This window comes from Saccoglossus kowalevskii, chromosome 5, assembly GCF_978046115.1.
Source record: "Saccoglossus kowalevskii chromosome 5, keSacKowa6.1, whole genome shotgun sequence".
Classification (NCBI taxonomy): Eukaryota; Metazoa; Hemichordata; class Enteropneusta; family Harrimaniidae; genus Saccoglossus; species Saccoglossus kowalevskii.
In genome coordinates this window covers 26,646,555-26,669,721 of record NC_140645.1, presented here as the reverse complement: position 1 = coordinate 26,669,721, position 23,167 = coordinate 26,646,555, and the positions used below count along the sequence as shown (strand labels likewise).

At 34.3% G+C, this 23,167-nt stretch overlaps 1 protein-coding gene and 1 long non-coding RNA gene across 2 annotated transcripts; both read right to left on the bottom strand.

The window, feature by feature from the left end:
• Window positions 1-10,651: 10,651 nt before the first annotated feature.
• Window positions 10,652-11,118, bottom strand: LOC144350299 (uncharacterized). Its single transcript, XR_013420216.2, has 2 exons — window positions 11,030-11,118; window positions 10,652-10,882 (listed from the first exon to the last, which is right to left on the bottom strand). It is a non-coding gene; the product is annotated as an uncharacterized LOC144350299 (long non-coding RNA).
• A 1,648-nt stretch (window positions 11,119-12,766) lies between these two features.
• Window positions 12,767-14,267, bottom strand: LOC146745956 (cell adhesion molecule 2-like). Its single transcript, XM_085498846.1, has 3 exons — window positions 14,258-14,267; window positions 13,791-14,114; window positions 12,767-13,162 (listed from the first exon to the last, which is right to left on the bottom strand). The coding sequence occupies exons 1-3, from the start codon at window positions 14,265-14,267 to the stop codon at window positions 12,837-12,839; spliced, it is 660 nt and encodes a 219-aa protein (XP_085354972.1). The 3' UTR covers window positions 12,767-12,836.
• Between the last annotated feature and the right edge of the window lie 8,900 nt (window positions 14,268-23,167).

Sequence of the window (23,167 nt, the reverse complement as noted above, 5' to 3'; positions counted from 1 at the left end):
GCAGCAGCCCAAATTTCACTACTTCAAGTTTATGCATAAATTAACACCCAGGCTAGTTGTCTGTACGATTGTCGTAACATTGTTCAACCAAAAACAATGCTCTGACGGCGTTTTGAAGATAAACACATTGTCAGTCATTTGTGAAAATTTCAAAACAAAAGGTCAAAGCGTCTAGGAGCTATTTTTTTACCTTACCCGTACCATCAAAGATGGAAGGGAAAGGTATATTAAGGGAAAAATTTTGTCCGGCGTTGTCGTCGTCGTCGTCGTTGTTGTTGTTGTTGTTGTTGTCGTCGTTAATAATTGTTATTGTGTGCATAATAACATTACTAATTCTATTCCAAACTTTATCAAACTTGGTCACCTTATTCATCAGTATAAAGTCTTCCCTGAGTTTGAACAACAGATGTCCTGTATAAAAATATCATGCAAAAATTGAGAAAATCTGATAAAATATTTTGACTGTTTCTACTTGACTGATCACTGGTGATACACATCAAAGGTCACTGATCTCAGTGGAAATATGCATTGTTGTATGTGTTCAATGAAGCAAATGATTTATCTTGTAATAATATCCTTGGTAATGTATCTCAGAATCCCATACTGGGTTTCAAAACCAACTCATGGAGAGATTGCACAGTCTGATACACATTTGCAAATCTACCAATAAAATCTTTACAGAAAACAAGATGTCAAAAAATCAATATAAGCACTCCTATGAACTGGGTGCCTAACTTTGATCAAGATCTGAAACTAATAAAAAATCTGTTTAGTTCAAAGTTATCAAATCAAAAACAATACATAAAAAATACATTAAAAGCAAAACATTTCATCCACATTTTAAAAAGAAAATTATTCTAAAATATATGTATTCTGTATTTGACAAACAGTTCATTCGACAAATGAAAACTCACAGGAATATGTTTTAGCTATTAGAACAGAATGATAGAGTTTTTATAATACTAGTTTAAAAACGCACTTCAAAGACTGCAGTGTTTGAAGATGTAGATTCTCAGGAGGCACCAGTACTGTTGACTTCTCCCTCCACTGGACACCAACTAACTATTTAAGTTGATTTGCATACAAAGCAGAGCTTGCAACATGATAGCTATTCATAAAGGGTGTTTTTTTTTTACTTTTCATATAATACAGTAGTCACACAATGAGGCAGTTCATATTTGTCTCAGTGAATCATTCATTTTTGACAGAAACCTGTACAAAATACTTGGACTAAAGCCAGCTAAAATTTTCTGTTATCTTGCATGTTTTATGAATCTATTCACATCTAAATGCAGCACTTTTTTTTTCAATGAGACATTTGTTTTTTATACTAAAATATCTGAATTACTTTGAAGAAAGCTGGAAATTATGTCCCTTAAAATAATTAAACAAATAAGGCACCAATGTTTTTGTAAGATATTTACATCTTTTAAGGATTTTCGGTAGACTAATTCCTCACTGTTGGTTCAACCCCAAAACTTGTTTGTATTCAAAATTAATTATGACAATGCATATTTATATTGAAACAAACTATGATAAAGGGAATTATATTATATAACAAAGGGCAAGGTCACCAGAGTTCAACTATGTTTAAAGTTCTGGGATGTGTACTAAAAAGAAGCTGAGATAATTGCTAATTTGCATAACAATTCACTCATTAAGAAGTTTGCTAATGCTCATAATTAATATGGCTGAAACAGTTCCAAATTTAAATGCATTATCGTTGTGTTAAAAATAAAATATAGTGCATAATATGGAGATCCCGTCATTTCTTTTTTTCACCATGTTTCTTTTGTATTATTTATGTACAGCCTTGCTAAATCTTGCTAAGCATTCAAAAGATAGAATGTTTGCACCTGTTATCTATATTTTAAAATCGTTTTTTTGAGTATGTTTCACTATTCACAATTCCACGAATTGTTAACAGTATATAGCCAAGACTGTTTGGATAATAAAAAGCAAAAAAAAAAATGTCACTCCCAAGTGCCCACAAACATGCATCTCTACCTTAAAATATTAAAATATTTTGAGTGTTGTGACATCGTTAAGATACATATTTAGTATCGAACGGACGTGTTTTGTACACCTGGTTGGGCGTTTTACGAATCTAGGATATTGTACTCCGTAATCAGTCAACAACTTGCATATTCATGAATACGATGACGTCACACAGTAAGCACAACGCATAGTATTTCTATAGACTACTTACAGTGTACACTAACAGTGAGCAAATATGAACTCATATAAACACGTTCTCGTAATATATTAGTTTGGCTATGAAACATATCTCGTACAACCATTACATAGCGACGTGCTGAGTGGCTGCGGCACGGGGCGGTAGAGGTGGCGGTTGCAGCCTCGAAAAGAATGCTTAGAGGGCGTCGCCCCTCCAAAATCAAGCTGAAACCCTTTGTGTCAGAAAAATTGGTCCCTCAAAATACTGGAAATACCGTTTCAGAGGGTCTAGATTTCAACATTTCAAGGTCGAACCAAAAACAGAAACAGTTTATTACTTCTATGATACTTTGCTGTACATACATGAGATTCTAAACTTTTAGAGTACATGCAATTATTTTAAATGTTTATTAATTAAACCGGAATGTTATTCGTCGAAAAAACTAGGTGATTTTGCGGATGTCGATGACTAAGACATAATACTTAATTCAGGAAAGCACTGTCGTTTTAAATAACATAAAAAACAAACAACAACAACAACTGAAGTCAGTTGCCAGCCCAACTTTCTAGACCAGAGTTTTAGAATATTTCAACGTCAAAAACCTACAAGTAGCGTATGACACGGTGGGAGTGTGTACCAATTTCCTGCTGAGTAGTCGCTGGGTTGGTAGCGTCGCTTATGTTTGGGGATTGAGGTCACATAAAAAGTAAGTTGCAATTTACCTCACTGTGTAGATGCATGCCTTGTGGAATACGGAAACAGTCCCAATATGCTAATAACGAGGTTATGACGTAGACATATGTTGGACACAATGAAAGAAGATGTTAATATTATTTTTGTTGTATAATTTCAGAATAAAATAGAAACATCTGGTCATTATAATATTAAATAGTAAATTCTGTCCGCATTAATTATACAGACATAGCCTGAATGGAGATACATAACGCACTTAATTATTAAAGTGTCAGTGAAAATACATATACAAGTGAACAAGTGAAATGATATCTTTTTCTGATACGCATAATATCTCACACTCGACTGACAGGTTAGAGCACTAGTTTTTCTGAGACATATAGAAATAAGAAAACTATCAGTTTTTAATTCCAGTCAATCATAATAAAATTAATACTCATTATAACCTTGATTTAATAGTTTTATAGAATTCAAACTTTGTATGAAATATTACAAAAACATTTCTCTCATCAAAATAATCATTCTTAAAACATAGGATATGGGCAATACAATTATTTCTGATGAAATTCAGATGTGTCATAGCAAAATATGACATGGTAACCATGATTGTTACAAACAAAGACATGAAACACAGTCTCTCCACACCAGACTGTGCACAAAACCACTTGACTGCGTTCATACAAATACAACGAAATACGAAATATCATGTCACTGTTTGCTTTCTTATACAGGCAGGGCGAGGTTCAGGTATTGTACCTGGTTATCTGAGGTCATCACTGAGGTCAAATTTCCCATTCAATGTATTCATATTTAAATTATGTAGACAGATCATATTAAATACCTTGGTAAATAGCATTCTATGTACAGTTCGAAACGCTCCGAATACAGACAGGTCGTTAATTTTACTCTGTCACCCACACACTCACGCTCTAGTACTATTGATACACACATGAATTGTGTCTTTGTTGTTTGGTATCTGACACTCATTACCATAGCCACAATGTGTTCAGTATGGATGATTTATAAGACTGAACCAGTTTATTTATAGCATCACCTGAAAAGAAGCAAATGGAAAAGATGTGTGTGAGGGCGCACTCACTTACGTTCTCCAACAAATTAGCTTTTGCTATAGATAGCAATTTCGGTAAATGTCTTATGATTTAAAGACAAAGTGAAAAATATTTTGCTGCAGGAAATGAATCCGATAATTCACCGTGTTTGACGTTAAATTCCTTTCTAAACTTCCACCGAATAATTTAGATCATGTCAATCTCACATTTTGGCCATTTTCAAACTACACGAAGAGTCATTCAGAATATTAAGAGTAAAATCTGCATCTCAGTCAGTAATGGCTGGGATACACTGGGAGTTATTGTCACAATGATTTGAATTCAAATTATACTTGTCCGACATTAGTCTCTAGTTACGTGTGCTTAAAGTCAAAATTGGTGCACAGGAAAAAAAGATACATTTATGTCAAGTGCGATACAAGGTGTGGACGTGGAAGGCTTCAAACCATACCACAATCGTCATCAACGCAACATGCAAAGTAATTATTCGAATCTGATACCAACATAAACGTACACAGGTTTTAAATAAACAATATGTCAATGAACATAATTTATACAATACGATCAAAATGAAACTGACGAATTTTCGTATTGACATTTTCCAACCACGTTCCCTTTTGAAATACATTTAATTACTAAATTTAACTGTTTAAAACTTGGGATACCATTAGCTGAAATCTATTGTTTTGTTTTCACTATCCCAATGGTAAATGTGTTCTATCTCTTTGCACACATTTAGTCGGTATATGCTCCTGCCGTCGATTTAGTTCCGTCTGGTTGACTTAGTGCCTCGTAGTTTCACGGGTGACTATCTGACGAAACCGGTTTAATGTCAATGCTTGCTATTTGTATTCTGGCCGAGACTGAACCTACTTGCGGTAACGCGTGGTGAGTACGTACTTTTGTAACGTTGCTGTGCGTTTTATTTCCATTTGGCACTAATTGGTGAATCAAAACCCTTGCGGCGATAACCACTGCGACTAGTTTACTTGTGGGGTCCAAAAGTTTAAATTTATCGTTTCAGTGATTTAATTTTTACGTTATTTGTTCAAATAAAATATGCTCTTATGGTTAGTGTCTCCCATGTAACTGTCTCTTAGATAAATATGCATTCATCTGTTCACCTATGTATTCTGTAAATGTAGCAGTGACAACTCAAAATACAATTACACATTACATGATTCTCATATCATTCATCTTTCACTTGCCTATGTGATACGTCACCTTTTATGTTAAATGAATGAATGATAATCATAGTATTCAAAATATATCCATACAGTACAATGTTGATTTTTTCTCATGATTCTAGACGTAATGTCTGATATTTGTGTTGCAAAACTTCAGATTATCTTGTTTAATTTAATCACAGTAAATCTACTTATTTATTTGTTGAATCGGTCACTTTGAATGCGATACAATACCAACAATACAATACAATACAATACAATACCAACAATACGTACATCAAGGTTCTATTGTGTTCAAAGTTTGAACAAAATCCATTCATACATGATCAACATATAGTCCCGGAAGAAGCAGAAATTAATTAATGTTTTTTAGCTCTAATATCGCCACCAGTGATGTTTTTGGTGTTCAAAGAACTGTGTTACTATGACGGGAACTATCGTTAGAAACATTTAATGGTATTACACTGTGTAAAATATAATGCAATACATTAAAATATGACACCTGTTTCAACAAATGCAGGTAAAGACTGTGCCGATGCCCCGGAGTCCTGGAATCAGGATTACTGTTTGTAACGGGACTAATAAACCTGAATTTTGTTAGTATATAAACATTTTCATGACCCGTTTTTTAGATATCCTTTAATTCTCCATACCTTCACGTCACAGTTATGTCACTATAAAGTGTAGTTTCCAGTGTAGTGTCCATACAAAGTTATATTGATAGAAATGTACGAGCTGCTGTTTAAAGGAAATATCATCAACACAAAACAGTATCAATAAGCGGACTTCCTCTCAAAACATCTGCAAGCAATAAGAGAGCATACCTTTTAGCACTTCAATGACGTAATCTTGGATTTACACGAAGAATTGACATTGTTTTCATCTGTGACTGTACATAAATAAAGATTATATATTTAAGAGATTTTACAATATTTTAGATGACGACACAACCACAACATTGCGAACGAAATTGCTTTAACACTATGCCGCTTTCATCATACGGAAGCACTCTGTCACTAGAGGGCGCGTTTTCTAGGAATACTGTATTACAGTAGTTTACTATATTTCACGACATTTGAACCTAAGTTTCTGAACCAGCTCGTTACAGACTGATCCCTGAACCAACACATGGAAACCCCAAAGTTTTTCCTTTCCGATGCTCCACGAATCACTTCAGTCCTGCCTACACTATGTCAAAAACAAACGTTAATATAAACATAATTAATACATTATGAATTAGTTGTTGTTTTATTTGTGAACACTTCTTAGACTAATTAAATGCAAATATTTGTATCAGTAATTCATCGGTTCAAATCATATGGTTCACAGATAACAGGCATACCCCAGCGTATTTGATAATGACATATGTCGTGTCGTCGTTAATAGTCTATAATGTTATTGTTATCACCCGAGTTATAAATATAAGCTTAATTTGTGAAGATTGATGAATTAGTGTCACGACTACACATAATATCTCAACAATTATTCTAAATATACGATTAAAAAATGTTGTGTAGACTTTATAACGCCTTTCACAAAAACTAATAACTGTACAACAACCCTATATTTTAGGATAACAGTGAATGCACTTCTTAACATCATTAACTCCCTAGACACAACTTGCATACATTAGCAACAATATAATTGTTACAGTCATAATTTGGACAAGATTTGAATATGAATGAATGTTTACTGTACCCGTAATTATTGCTTCAACACTATTACTATCATATAGTTATAACTTGTCCATTGTTTGACTTTGTGAAGCTACCCAGTGCATACGATCATCGAACCAAAATTATATCAATCATTAACAATTAACAATTCCAAGTTGTAAATTGAACAACACATATGAATGATGAGTGTTCTGGGGTCAAACTGCGTCTATTATACCCATACTAGTGTCAACCATGCTCAAATAATCATCCCTCCAGTGCGTCGGTTTAGGTCAGATTTATTTAAAACACGGTGGTTGAAATGTTCGGTAGACGCTGCGTAGAAATGTGCTCGTAGCTTTTCATCATGGCTGCCTATCATAAACAAGCGTTTTAGCGCGATTCGAACATGCCCTGTGATGGCGCACTCCACATGCGTAGGTGGTGCTATTAGCAGCCTTTCTGATTCGACGAATCACGAAATAACGATAACAATTGAAATTCTAAATAAACTTGTGTACAGCACAATGAGTGTGACTTCTAAACATTCCATTAGTGAGAAGTAGCAAATATCGCACACAAATTTAACGACCGCTCGTTAAGCTGGTATGTATTTTGTGAAACAATGCGTAGTTGAATACAGGTTACTGTCAAACACAAAACACGTGTTGTAAGATAACATCATAGTTTAAGTTTGTCAGATTTCCAGTTAAATAAATTTTGTAATATATGCATACATACATTGTGAAGAATACAAATGCGCGCACGGTGTTAGACACAATGTCTGAATTAAGCTACTTTGATCTGATCGTATGTTTTGAGTGCTATTTCACCCGCTTAAACTTACGTATGTGAAAAATATCACCTTTACGGTTTTACAAAATCACATGTCGAATGAGAGCACGTGTTATGTGTTTGGTTCTGTTTATCCAGTCACGCAGAAATGATAATTAAAACAATCGTGGGTCCTGGATAAAATGTGAACACTGTTTTTCCCACACTTCGCAATATGTCATGTACCCCATACATAGCGCCACCATGAGAATACAACTCGACATACATCCACTTCCCTTCGACTGATACCACTGCAGTGTAGTATGTACATGTCAATTCACCAATTCATTACTGTCAACTGATAGGACCCTGGTGGACCTACGCTCAATATAGCAAGTCATATTGATAGAATCTGAATAGGGGAACTCCTTGTATGTGGGGAGAATGTATAGTTAATGGTAAGACATTAAAATCACATTGCATAAAGATATTTCGTTTGATACCTCACAAGTTTATCTTAATCACCTAATGTGAAGCTTTCCGTAATGTAGAGAGCATTATGGGAGATGTATTTAATAGCAATGCATTCTAGGTAAGTGAAGTGCGTGTCGTCATTCTAAAGTTGTATTTCTTCATTACTTATATGTCGGTAAGCTATCATGAGTGTAATGTTATGGATGAAACGTTTTGAAATTGTCCCTTGATTACTGATATCAAAGCCTTAAACGCTACAATATTACACTGGAAGCCATCGCAACTTAATCACAGCATTCACACATTCTCGCCCACAGAATTAAGCCTCAGCACTTGGTTAGCACTCAGTGAGCGACGAATGAGCATGTGTTGACACACGTATTTATGATTCTAGTTTCGCATATTTAATTTAAAATTGTGCACAATTGCAAGAGTTAATGTTGTTGTAAAATTAAAATGGCACAATATATATTGTTCACATATGCATTGAATTAAGTATTAGAAACACGACGTAAATGTGTGGTTTCACGGATATAACGGCATTGTTTTGGTAAGAATTGGCGACAAGACTCGTTGGATTTTTAAAAACGATAAAATTGAAAGATTCAGGAATCTATTACATTGCCAGTGCCCAACCAGTGGCGGATCCAGCAAAATGTGTTTTTTTTTTGTTTTTTTTTTGGGGGGGGGGTCCAAGCTTTGCTTAATATTAACGTAGCGTAAATAGCAGAGAAGCTATGCGTAATCCAGACGACATGAATCATCGTTTGGGGGGGGCATGGCCCCATGCCCCCCTCTGGATTCGCCATGTGCCCAGCGCTGAACGCATTTAGAAACTACGTGAACAAAATTGTCAATACTGCCACCACAGTGTGTTTGATTTGTGTATAGGTTTTTTTTCACGTTGACCTCAATTCATGTCGTCAGCTGCTGGTATTTATTACTGTTTAACTTTTTCCTTTATTCGTATCGCTGAAAGTGTATGTATCCAACATATCAGCACCTCATGTTTACTTCTCATAAATAATTTCACGCGTAAGTGTAATTTTCCGTAAATTAAAAACCGATATTATGACATCAACAAGTAACTTTCACAGAGCACAAGATTAAAAGACGGTTGATCCGGTTGTCTGTAGATAGCGCAGCTCATTAACATTAACCAATCAAAATCGATTCCCGAGCCGTTGCAGATATAAATATAACAGGATATAAATGTGTAAATATTTATTTTATTTTATTGTATCTGTGTGTCATTTATTTTAATGAGAACGCTTGTGTGAAGTTTATACCAACCGCACAGCAACCATTAAATACCATGGAATGCACTATACAATACCGGTCAACACGGGGGTCAATTGTGTTTGAAGTAAAGACTGGCAACTTAGGTTCATGTCCTCAATACATTTGATATGCAGATTAGGTTTCCACAATTCAGACACGGTGTGAGCAAAATTGTCAATACTGCCACCGCAATGTGCTTGAGTTGTGTATAGGTTTCATTGCACTTTGACCTCAATTCATAATTTATATAATTATAATTTGAAAACAATCATTGGAGAATAAATCTAGAAAAAAAAATAAAACTAACAAGTATTTGCCAAGGAAAAAAATAGTTCAGCAATATTATCTTGAGAAAATTAAAAAGAATCAGCTGAAAACTGAAGGAAACAATAAAAAACACCGTTTATATCATCTCAGAATTGATAATGGCACCGCCAATTCACAAGTAAATAGTATCAGTCACAGCGTCATTAAATGTGAATCACATCAGCGTGCATATGTGGTGTGCATCCAGTATCCATGTAGTGAGTGATATTATTTATTTCTGCATTGCAATCATTCTTTGTACTGCCTAATCTTGTTTCACGGTGTTTGCTTTTGCAAATGTGGGTTTTGTGACTATGAAATATACTACGTTGTCTCTTCAAAATCGAAAGTCCAACAACACTCGGCAATTTATATTTACTACACGATTTCTCTATTACAATTTTCACTATTTCATTTTATATTCTCTTGTTTTATTATTATACTAGAATGAGCGGCGACCTTTGAAAAAACGCATTTACTAACACGTCACCGTTATTACAATGAATAAGTGGGAGGAAGAAGAAAGTAGACGTGTCCTAACGAGTCAATCTCACCTATAGTACTAATAGCAACATTTTAATTCGTTTACGTTTAACAATTTAACTTCCCTACAATATTCACTAATTGATCATCACAAGTTTCTCTGATGCGATGACAATAAATGCAGGACAAAGAAAGTATGTGGTAGAACTGTCAAAAACTATTGAGTCGTGTCTCGTGAAAGAAATATCGTGTTATTGCTGTTTTCCTACTAATCTGTGCTATACAGTGTTATATAACAGTTTTAAATTTGTCCATTTACTCTATGTATGTGGTAATGCACAGTGATTATTTATTCCGATCAGATCACAGGAGAATGAATATGTAAATTTTCCACATGGTTTATACCAAGAGATTCAAATGCAACACGGATCATGGCTTCTATATAAAATTAGCATAATGTGGACTGGAAATCGTCAGATTTGCATAATGATTGGAAATCAGTGAAGTATGGGAATATATCTTTATATTAGTCAAGCACGATTCAATACAAAATATGATTGCTGTCGTTTATCATATTATTATATTTGTTATATAACACGACCATTTTTTTATCACTGTAGTCCGACCCGCTGATCAATCAATAACATGTCAAAGTCCTTCAGATGAAACAATATAGCAGATATATAGGCTGAATTGAAACTCTATTTACATGAATATTGTTGAATTTATCTCAGGTGTGTCACTGGTTCATGTGATTTTCTATCAGTCGTTTCCAGAAGTTCCCTGTAAATTAACAATTTGATTGGTCAATCGTTGAAATTATATGCATAGTGTATAGGGGGTAATGTGTCTCTACTTGAAAATACAGCTTCAGTATGGAACATTGTACTTAATACGTTTCTTTACAAATCTGTATTCTGATACTAATACCTTATTTAGTCTTGGTAGTGGAATCTCATATTCCGATTCTTTTTCTCTGGTAGCAGGATTGAGTGATGTATAACCGTCATCTTTGTCAAAATCCTGTCAATATACAAGTGCATAAACGACGATATAAGATTAACAATAATTTAATGCAATAAGGTAATACAATATAATATCTTGGCAATATAAGGTGTTCAACACGTCATGGTAGCGGCGGTAATCTAATTTTTTTGCCTCGTTTCCCGGTATTTCGTAGGTGTGGTCCTTTTCCATTTTGATGGCTGAGAGTCCTATATACTGGCGATCATCCTTGGCAGCCTGATTAAAATAGTATAATTTTATATATTGACATCATATTGCTTAGTATTAAAGATCATGTTTTATAATGCACATGTTACTCACTGACTATGTTGTTTCTTGGCTCCATCGACGTCTCTGTAATACATAACTAATCACGACAGTAGTTGAAGTAGTTACCGGAAACGTTGTGAGTATACCAACTATAATACCTACACTAGATGAGGCGCAGATACTATCTGAAATATCATAATTATTGTAATTACATCAGTGTTTTATGTAATTACATCAATGTTTTTCAGAGCGAATGCACAGCTGGAAAATGCGTTTTTTAACATTTGTGTTGATATTCGTTATTTTTTGCTTTTAGCTTTTCCAGAATTACCTCAAACAGTCTGTCAAATAATCAAGTCACGCCTTACATCAATGATTGACTTATAGTAGTAAAACAATTTCAAGACAGGTAACAGATCCATTAAAATAATTGGCATTATTGTGTATACACCCACTACACTTAAAACGGTATTTACAACATTTATTAACGTGCGCTGAATGCCACAATGCAAATCGGTTATAGTATATTACCATTGTTTGTACTCTTTGTTAATGCAATGAATTCATAATTTTCGCAGCTCCCATTTTTAGTGCAATATGTTATTCTATAATCACTAGTTGTATAATTTACTTTGTATTCGAGTACATCTGGGTTGACACAGTTTGTTACAACGTCCCACGTGACATCTATGCCACGTGTTTCTATTTTCACACATGAATATTCCTTGTTCTCGTGACGTGTCCAGCTCAATTTACCAGTAACATGATCCATTTTGACGACTGGTTCATCTAAAAATAGATATATTAAATTAAAATTAAATTATAAAAAAAAACATTATGTACATGACTCTTGATTATATCTTGCTTGTATGCTTTAATATTGACACAATAGTAATATCGATGAAATATTTACTGGGTAAAAACAATAATCAAAGTGGAGTTGTTAGTTGGTATACGTTGTTCTTTAACACAACAACAATATTTTCATTTACGGTTTCAACTTACCCAATGTTCTGATTATAATACTATTACTGTATGGTCCTATACCAATTGCGTTGGCAGCATATGCTCTACATTCATAAGAAGTTGACGGTTCTAATTTAAGTATTTCTGTTGTGGTATTTTTTGCCACTGAGCTACCAGCGATCAATTATATGAACGTTTCGTTTATCCATGAACGATATTGTATAAAATATGTTGTATTCGTATCCCCACCATTGTATCCCGGAATTATAGCGACAACCATACTGTCATAGAATCGTGTGATTGGTACAATGGACTTTGGTGCATCTGGAACACCTATATGTAAATTGTTTCGTGTATTTGTCAGTTCAAGTGGTAGACAAGACATGCTCCATGTGTTAATATTAACACCGTGATATTTACACTGTTTTTATTTAATTAATCATTCAATTATAACGATTGCTGTTTTATATTTGCATAAGATAGCAGTTACTCTTGATCAAAATAAAAAATGACAGTAATTACTTTTATCGTTGAACGTGACAATAAATGTTATGTTGCCAATATCGTTTTCTGCAAAACAGGAATAACTACCATAGTCACTTAGCATTGTGTTATGTATTGTCAATATGCTTTCATGCAAGGTTCCACGTGACACTGTTTTGATACTGACTCTACTGTCAATATGTATAGGTTGATTATTCGGACCATACCATATTATCCAGGAAAGTGGGTTGCTTTTAATCTCACATCGTAGTTCTGATACAGTTCCTCGACTGGCAACCGACCGCTGATTGTTTGATACATTCACAACAAATGGTTTATCTGAAAAATAGTATAGTGTATGGCTGGTAATCAATTAAGCTGTCAATCATGTATAAACATATCAAAAGTCAGTAAGGGTATCATCATATTGTTCAGTACAATATTTGCAGAATTCAATGTTTACAAAGTAATACTTAATAAGGAGGTATATACAATGTTACCCTTAGTTGCTGTGGTAAGTATTCAAGCAAAAGTTGGTTTATAGATCTTCCGAAAAAGTGGCAGAAGTTTTCCTTTTTGAAAGCGAACTCAGTTAATTCAATTATACTTTTGATTAACACCACTTGAATATTCATTACTGGCTACTGATACCTGTTAATATTTTTATTATGTAAAACTTTTGATAGATAGTCCAATTCAGAGAACCGTCATTATTCCGTCTTTACCGTTCAACTGTGATATTGTATACTAGTACACTCAACACACGCACTGATTATTATTAATACAGTTTTTGCTTCCACAGTGATAAACAAAATAAACCATTCATGTTTCACTGAAAATGTCAAATATTGCTCGCGGGATCAGATTTTACTGTAGAATAATGGGAGAGTGTGAATATTTTTGTGATCCTTATTTGTGTTAATAAAAGCTATCAAATTGTTCTAAAATAACATGTCAAATTACTTACAATACACAGTAAGATGAATGGTATTAGAGGTCACGTGACCAGTAATATCTGTATGACTTGATTGACATTGATATGATTTACTGTTATGTTCTGCTTGTATGAATATTGTCATCTGTTGTTCACTTATTTTACCATTATACTCTCCATCTCTTGTAACATTAGATGTAATAGATTCATATGTATTAGCAGTCCATACATTGTTATCTTTTAACCATGATATCTGAGATGCTGGATTACTGGTTGATGTGGTACAAGTCAGTATTTTAGTTTCACCTTCTTTCACAGGATTGGTTATGCCAGATAATGTCACACTCTCTGCTGGAACTGCAAAAGAAATGCGATCTTAATGATTGCGCACATCTACCGATCTTGAACAGAATCATCATACACGATTTACTTATAGTAGACATTGAATGGTTGAAGTTGACATGTCAATGATGTAGTTTGTACCACATTAGTAGCTTTACCTGTATACATTACTTGATTATCATTTCTATTTAGATTCCATATATAAGATATACTTACAGTAGACATTAAATGGACCAAGTTGACATGTTAATGGTGTAGTTTGTACATTAGTAGCTTTACATGTATATATTACTTTTTTATCATTTCTATTTAGATTCCATATATAATATGTACTTGTAGTAGACATTGAATGGTACAAGTTGACATGTCAATGATGTAGTTTGTACAACATTAGTAGCTTTACCTGTATACATTACTTGATTATCATTTCTATTTAGATTCCATATATAAGATATACTTACAGTAGACATTGAATGGTCCAAGTTGACATGTTAATGGTGTAGTTTGTACAACATTAGTAGCTTTACATGTATACATTACTTTTTTATCATTTCTATTTAGATTCCATATATAATATATACTTACAGTAGACATTAAATGGACCAAGTTGACATGTTAATGGTGTAGTTTGTACAACATTAGTAGCTTTACATGTATACATTACTTGATTATCATTTCTATTTAGATTCCATATATAAGATATACTTACAGTAGACATTAAATGGACCAAGTTGACAAGTTAATGGTGTAGTTTGTACAACATTAGTAGCTTTACATGTATATATTACTTTTTTATCATTTCTATTTAGATTCCATATATAATATATACTTACAGTAGACGTTAAATGGACCAAGTTGACATGTTAATGGTGTAGTTTGTACAACATTAGTAGCTTTACATGTATACATTACTTGATTATCATTTCTATTTAGATTCCATATATAAGATATACTTACAGTAGACATTGAATGGTTCAAGTTGACATGTTATTGATGTAGTTTGTACAACATTAGTAGCTTTACATGTATACATTAATTTTTTATCATTTCTATTTAGATTCCGTATATAATATATACTTACAGTAGACATTAAATGGGCCAAGTTGACATGTTAATGGTGTAGTTTGTACAACATTAGTAGCTTTACATATATATATATATGTTCTCATTATCATTCCTATCCAGATCCCATGTGTAATCCTTAGTCACTGTGTTGACATTTGTAGATAGTGATAGATCTTGAATCTGCTTGTTGCCAAGATACCAGTGTAATGTCGCTAATGGGTTTCCATCAGTAGATTGACATGTTATTTTCATTTAGTCATTGAGTAGGTAAGATATTGATGTTATAATCTGGTACGTGCAGGATGGCTGCTCCGGGGCATCTAAATGTTAATAATGACACGGTGAATTAATACAATAATTATACCAAGCAATATTTACTTTCTAATAGTCTGATTATTTGAGGTAGGGATGTAGGTTGCGAGAGCTAAATTGTCGTTTTTCATATTTTTATTATTTACAAATTTACATATTCTAGTACTACTACAAGAGGAACATATCAAAAATGGGTAGATATTATTCAAAGCAAACGCACATGCGTGTCTTATTGTTATTATTTTATGGGTTAATTTGCATACAGCGCTATTTACGTCAACGTTGATTGACAGTTCAACGTTCACCCGTAAATAAGTCCTAGAACTATTCCCCGACACAAACATTTCCAGCATTTCCTGAAAAACTATTCTATCAGACCTGTCAAAAATTGTCAATAAAGAACGCATGTTAAAAAACGTGTACATGATTTTTCTTATTATTATCCTCTTTATCGTATTTGCAAGTACATCGAATCAAATCACAGTAGTGTGTTAATGTGGATGTAACAGTCACTCTCACCAATACATGGTAATCATATATAAAGTCATGAAACATTGCGTCAATACTTCTTGAAATTAAGAATATATTTTAATGTGTATACTGTCATTATATGTTACATGATATGTATTTCGAAGCGGTGAACGTGCAATCACTAAACATATATAAACAATATATTTTTGCGGATATTTTAGGATTATACGTAGCAGAAATTACAATTGACGTCAAGGATGGCGACACAGGTATTGAGAGCTCCCCTCTAACTGCGTAATAGCATGATTCGAGCAATAATAATTAGTTCTAATAATTGTTCTATCCCAAAAACCTGGTGTAGATTTTATAAGTAAACACTGAACGGGATTAGTCCTGGCATATCTCCCTGACCCCGGACAGCATTATTTAATACAAAATGACGGCCGAAGTTAAATGTAATATCTGTCCAGGCATGTCTGAGATAAAAGTATGAATATACGCACAGAAATGACTTTGTCCAAATAGAACAGTGTAAATATTCACACCTTTTTAGTTAGCACTCGTTTGTGGAGAAAATATATATTGAGAAATTAGAATGTTGTTTACTAAATCACTTACATTGTATAATAAGTATTATGTCTTCATCTTTACTTCCTTTACCGTTAGTCACTTGACATGTAAATGTCATCTTTGTCAGTAGGGTCAATATTTAATATACTGTTGTCACTATTGAGTTGATATATATCTAATCAGAGCTGGTAGGGGCAGGTTGTCTCTCAGCCAGGTGTAAATCGGTGTGGGAGTACCATTTGATGTACATTTCAATCTGACTAAACTTCCCACATTGGATGGATTACCACCTGTGACAGCTATTGTAGGCTCAGATGGTGGTGTTGCAGCTGTTTAGAAAGTACACAAACAACATACACGTAGTTCAATTATATTTTGCCGACTACATTTTAATTCCTATACATTGATAAAGAAAGATCATTCCCGTAAATTGACAAGTTCAAGGACACAATACAGATGACTGACAACTGACGCTGGTTTTCCCGTATATCACAGGGAATACTGTTGCTGTTTGAGCATACAAACAATTTCAATTAATTTTCTATACAATTCACGTGAAAACTGACAAGTCAAAAATGCCAAATTTAGCTCCCTGAAACATATGGCAAGGTTATAGAATGACGATCGAAAAGTAAAATTATTCGCTTGATTGTGCTCCTTACATTTGTAATAATTTGGAGTCTGAAATATTTGTGATGACATATTTATCCGCCCAAACAGCATATTCAAATCTAGATGTATTACATCGTTCTATTTACGTCGTTATCTTTAAAATAATCGAGACAAATAACCGCATAAATGGACTGCCATTTAATATTATGTCGATTAGTATATAAATGTGGGAAAATTTGGGTAACCGTTCAAGTTACTCGACGTGATTTTGTCACACATCTATATCGCTATATAACGTACATGACGTGAATTGTAGACTTAGACAGCCCGCACCAGTGTTTTAAGGGGTTAGCATACGTTTAATGTGTTTTTTTTTCAATATTCTTTTTTATTTTAAATTATTGATGGTTATGACAGTACCTATGACTGTGCTTTTAGTCTAAAAAAAACCTCCATTTTATAAGGCATATTTCGACGTTTTTTCTATTTCAAAACATTGCCACGTGTGATTGTTTATAAACACCACCAACATAAGCACTACACTCGCATGAAAGTAATGCTAATTGACACTTGATGAAAAATCCGATTTGCATATCAATACTACAAAGTTTATGTAATTACGGTACTAATTTCGCCCAGCCTTCCGCTTTTACACCCACAGCTTATTGCTTGATTTTCGACCGCGCGGTCTTGTCCGACCGGAAACCCACAGCATTTTAATCGCTCTTTTTTTCGCTCGCTCATTGAAAACATTGACTGCTCGCCAAAACACTGATCACACATGAGTAGTCGAAATGGTGGTTTTTCAAATCTAATAGTTGCATGACACTCAATCGTCAAAGCATGGACGTACTAGTTACGTCCCTGGTCAAAGCAACTTAACTGGGACCTCTTGTTACGTGTTTTCGATGCTTGTTCTAAATGTAATATTTTATTTTAATGAGACAGTTACGTGAAAAGGGCACAGGTAACTTCTTTCGACAGAGCAGAGAAACGAGGAAAATGTTAATGATTAATTCCAAAAATAACGATACCAAAACCACTTCGGTCCACAGCGGTCGGTCTGGTATAATTTTACATTAAATTTTCAAAATTAAGTCACGATCAGTGAATGAGCTCGATTTATACGTGTACCGTAAAAGTGTTCTCACAAAAAATATTTTGACTAAAACGGCCACATGCTCTGAAAAAATAGAACAGAGCTTGACATAAATGAATAATTCAGAAAAAAAAAAACGTGTCAAATTTAGTTATAGCCATAAATATTTGGTGGCCAGACGATGAACAATTCGAAAATCAGGATTCACGCGGAAGTCCTTCAGGGCTGAAAATCATCGACCCTACTCTGGGTTACCTTATTTCACGACTAGCAAAGAAAACTGATTCGCCGTGGACTCAGCTTAGTTTTTCTTCTTTCTGAACTGAGGTCAAATCCCCTCCGTTAATAAAAATATACCAATGTTTTTCAGTGAATAATTTTGAAGCCTGTCACAGAACAAAAAAAACTATGTGAATCGAAGCCGGAGATTGGACGGTACGACGACCCTTCAATTAGCGTCAAATATGCTTTGTTACAACATCATTGATTTGCTGAAAGTCACCTGATCGGAGCACGACCTGGGTCACAGAACCATATTTGTCCGTATTATCAACAGGATTTTGCGAGAGAACCACACCCACATTTTCAACCATTTTCAGCGCGGAAGTTGCCAATAAATGTCGAAAATCTCGTGCATTTCATGTATTCGGATAAAATAAATCTAGCGATTGCTACAAATGGTTATTAATATATTCCCTGATGCTCTTGGAATCTTTATTTTTTTGATTTCAAGGTAAGAAATGGCTAGTTGAAGTTATATCGACTTCAAGACGGCTGTTTCACCGCGAACAACCAAGCTCTGTTGTAGTTTCGCGATGTAAAATGAAATATATATAATAATACTTGTTTAATTATTTGGGTTTTCAGCCCACAAAATACGGGGCATGATCCCCATGAATTACGGTCAATGTTTTGTCTCGGCTGCTTGTGATGAATGCCGGATGTCGGGACCGACGCCCGTCCTAAACTCAGTATGGAGAAACCAACGGGGATCGATTTCCCGAACAAATTATTGGGGCACGGTCGACAGACATTCCAAACAATGGAAATTATCAACGAAAGAGGAGATTTTTCTAGATATACTGTCATGACAAACATGTAAAATTAACAAATACACAAAGAAGTGTAATATTAGGTTTTATTTTAGGCTTAGATTAAATAGTTTCTTTCACTCAGCCCATGCATGGAACTGCCATTTAGCTTCATGGTCCTTCAGCTTGTCTTCGCCTTGAGGAAAACAACAATAATTATACAAACCGTAAACACATTGCGAAGACTCAATGGTCGGGCAAGAAAACCCAGACAACCATGTCGTACTTGTGTTGAAATACATTTTGTATTTCACGTCAGAATATTGTTTAAAATAAAATATTCAATCCAAGCCAAATCAAAGTCAAAGGGTCAGATTGCGTGCATATAATTATAGGTAGTTAAAACGAAAAGAATTTGAATTTGTGTCGGCTGTTCAACATTTATAAAAACCAGTAAGACAATTATAAGACCATGTGAACCTCGGCAATTTTCTGCGAGCGAGCGGGCGGTGATATTTCGGGGTTTTCGCGATCGAAAATAAAGCGGAAATTGTCCAGTCGATTTCAAAAGCGGTCAAAAAAACGAACGAAAAAAGGCGAAGTCATTGCTCTTGTTCGCACAACGGTTACTAAAAAAGAAACCGTGTTCACACGCTTGCTACTACGTGCCACCGGCTATCAGTTTTATAGTGAACAGTAATCAAAACAAACTTGAAAATATCTTGTGCACACGGCTGAAACCATTTTCTTTATTTGGAATAACTCCGCCTCCACACCATATTAGTAATATGCAAATCATTACGTCACTTTCGCGGGAAGTCATCACGTTGTCGGTTGACACACGGTAGGGCCGTTCTGAGATTTCAAAATATATTTCATCCTGTCTTTAACGCATATAACATTTAGCCCCGACATTAAAAGGCATTATTTAGTAGCTGGTCGCTAGGCAGACATGTTTCAATAATTATAACTCCATATTTTTCAAAATTTTTAGGCCTAGTTTGAGATTCATTGACCTTGGACGTTTTTTGCGTTTATCTTGAAATTGATTTCTACGTAGTTCTACAGATTCAGTACGCAATTTCTAACAAACGAAAGGTCAGATCGTCGCCATTTTTGGTCAACTTTACCGCTATATAGAGTACTGGAGGAATGTTCCTGGATTTTTTTCTGTCTGCCTTCGTTTTGATTTTTTGCTTATTTTTATATAGAGACATGTTGTTTTTACTCAGGTATTAACGTCCAAACATTTGAAATAAGGCTACATAAAAACAAATTATAGTTGCCAAAAAACGAAGAACATTGTACATGAAGCACCCTTCTATAATATTTACATAAAAAATATATTCAGTCGTGCTGCAAATTAATTATTAATTGCGTCATTAACCGTTTTACTCCATTTTCGCGTATTCTTGTGATCACGTGACTTGGTATTTGCATAATTTAAAAAAAATGCCATATTTTCAAAGTTTGAAACAAGATCTTTATTATAGTATATAACATGTATGGGTAAAATGTATGTTTCAGTCTGTAAATTGAGGCCAAAAAATTGAACCAGCGAACGTATGCTAACCCCTTAAAAAGCAATTTTAAAATTGTCCACTGTCAACATCGGGTCAGTAAATAACAAAAAATACCTTCATATTTGTATATTTTACATTTTGATAGAAACATTTACAGCGAGAATAACAACATACATAGTAGACACATTTTTTGCCGACAAAGCTTCATGACTAATAGTTACTATATACATTCATACCTAATAACTCATTAAAACGAAGTAGTATCTCATTATTGCGACTTGTCTCGTTATTACTGCTTAGCAAGTACGTTGTCATAACGAAGTAGTGTATCTTTGCTTTAGCCCTAGTGCACAGCAATCAAACACCAATTATCGTTTTCGTGAGACAAGAACATGACACGAAATACACTGCAAAGTCAGTTTGAACACGTATCAACGATGACTTTGTCTTGTATTGCTTCTACAATGTTCAATTTAACATTTATAAACTCACCTGTTACTGTCAGTGTAATTGATTCCTCTTCACTGCCACCTATTGCAGTTATCCGACACCAATACTTGTCAGCATCACTCAACTGTGTATTATTTATAACTAGACTAGCTTGGTCTTGAATATCATGTCTTGTGAATCCAGGCTGATAGTAAACTATTCCACTCTCTTTTAGTATAACTGCAACACTATCACTTATAGTACTTCCTTTAAACCATGTAGTAGATATATACATACCAGTTGTAGTATATGTACATTCCAATATTGTTGTTGTGGTCTCGATATAAGTGATAGGTGAACCAGGTACAGTAATAGCAGTTTCAGCTAGAGTTGCTGTAAGTTTGTTATAGACAAAAACAGTACATTTCCATATAATTCAACATTGGTACACAATTGGGCTTTCCAACACGTGATTTTGTTTGTTTAGATCAGAAAAAAAATAACATATATACAGTATCCTGGAAGTATGCACTAGTATTATAGTTATTTATCAGTCACTTATTCATAGTTATCGCGAAATTCGGTGTGATATTGATATTTAATAATAAAACCGCGGAAACAGGAATTTGAACTCACGAAGTTATCATGATTTATATTTCAGTCAGTTTGACAGTGGTTGCCATGACATATGCTGATAAAGGTTAATGACAAGACCAGATGGCGAGCTGGTCGAAATCAACCAAAAACAGTAGCTGTAATTCTAAACCAATGTTGTTTGCGATTTTAACTAAGGTGGTATCTTTGTGGAATGTTAGTGCGAGATTATTACCCCATCAATATTAGTTGGCGTTGACAATGTATAGAAATGTTTTCTCTAGACAGCTTGACGAGTAATTAATTGATTATGATGTGTAAAACTTTCATGTGATTGGTTGTTTGTTGGAAGGCAAGGCCTTGGAGTCTCTTATACTGATTGTAATTGGTAAAGGGGTGACAAGAAATAAAGATTGATTTAATGCTGTCTCGGGTGAAAACCAGGGACTTGGCAGAGAATCGTTTTGGGAACATGAACGAAGCTTGTGTGTGTCTTTTGTCAGCCTGGCGTGGAAACGACCGAATCCCGGTTACCTAAGTGAAAGGTTTTTAACCATCAAAAATACCTATCACAAAGTCGTCGGTGTTTGCGCAGTAAAAACCGTTGCCTTTCAAAGCAAATATTTCAAGGAGTAATTGCTCCACAGGCTGTGCTCTGGTATTGCACAAATGGGAATCAAACTGCAAAGCAGAAAATCCCTGGTGAAATACTAAATATTCTGATTATGTTATTAGCGTTTAGTTAGCCAGTATGTATCTCATACTATCATTTCTTGTAATCAGGAGCAGGGCGCATTTACAGAATAAGAAATAGGGGATTACACAACTCAAACACACAAACATTCGCTACTCATTGCGACATGAACAACTGGATCCCTCACGTGAACTGGAAAGAGGAACAGTGCACATACCGACAATTTTACGTCCCAGTCCGAAATACGATCCTGGCACATTGCCGAATGTGAAACCAATCAATGGTTATGTGAATATATTTACTCCTTTATTGTGGACTTGCTTGTTATTAGTTCAATATAATATTTAACACAATTATATTAAAGCTACGAATTCAATAAATGTATACTTACTTGTAAGGACAGCTAGTAGAATAACACATGTAATAAACATGGTGGTTTGTCTGCTGTTATTACAATTTCCGGGTTCATGAACTTTGACATTTACACGATGGTAGTATAGCTCACTTGACTTTCTATAGTTTCGGACAAAGATATTCGAAATTGTCCATTACAATTTACAATCTAGTTTATGCCAATAGTATATTTATAGGTATATCCGAAAACAATGAGGGCACTCACCGAATTGTATTGTTACAGTAGATTCATCTGTCAGATGGTAAAACGGATA

Excerpts from the sequence above, each read along its gene's own strand:
- LOC146745956 (XM_085498846.1), bottom strand. Across the intron at positions 13,163-13,790 it reads CATTCATCTTACTGTGTATT|ATAAACCATTTGTTGTGAAT; the intron begins GTAAGTAATTTG and ends ACTATTTTTCAG.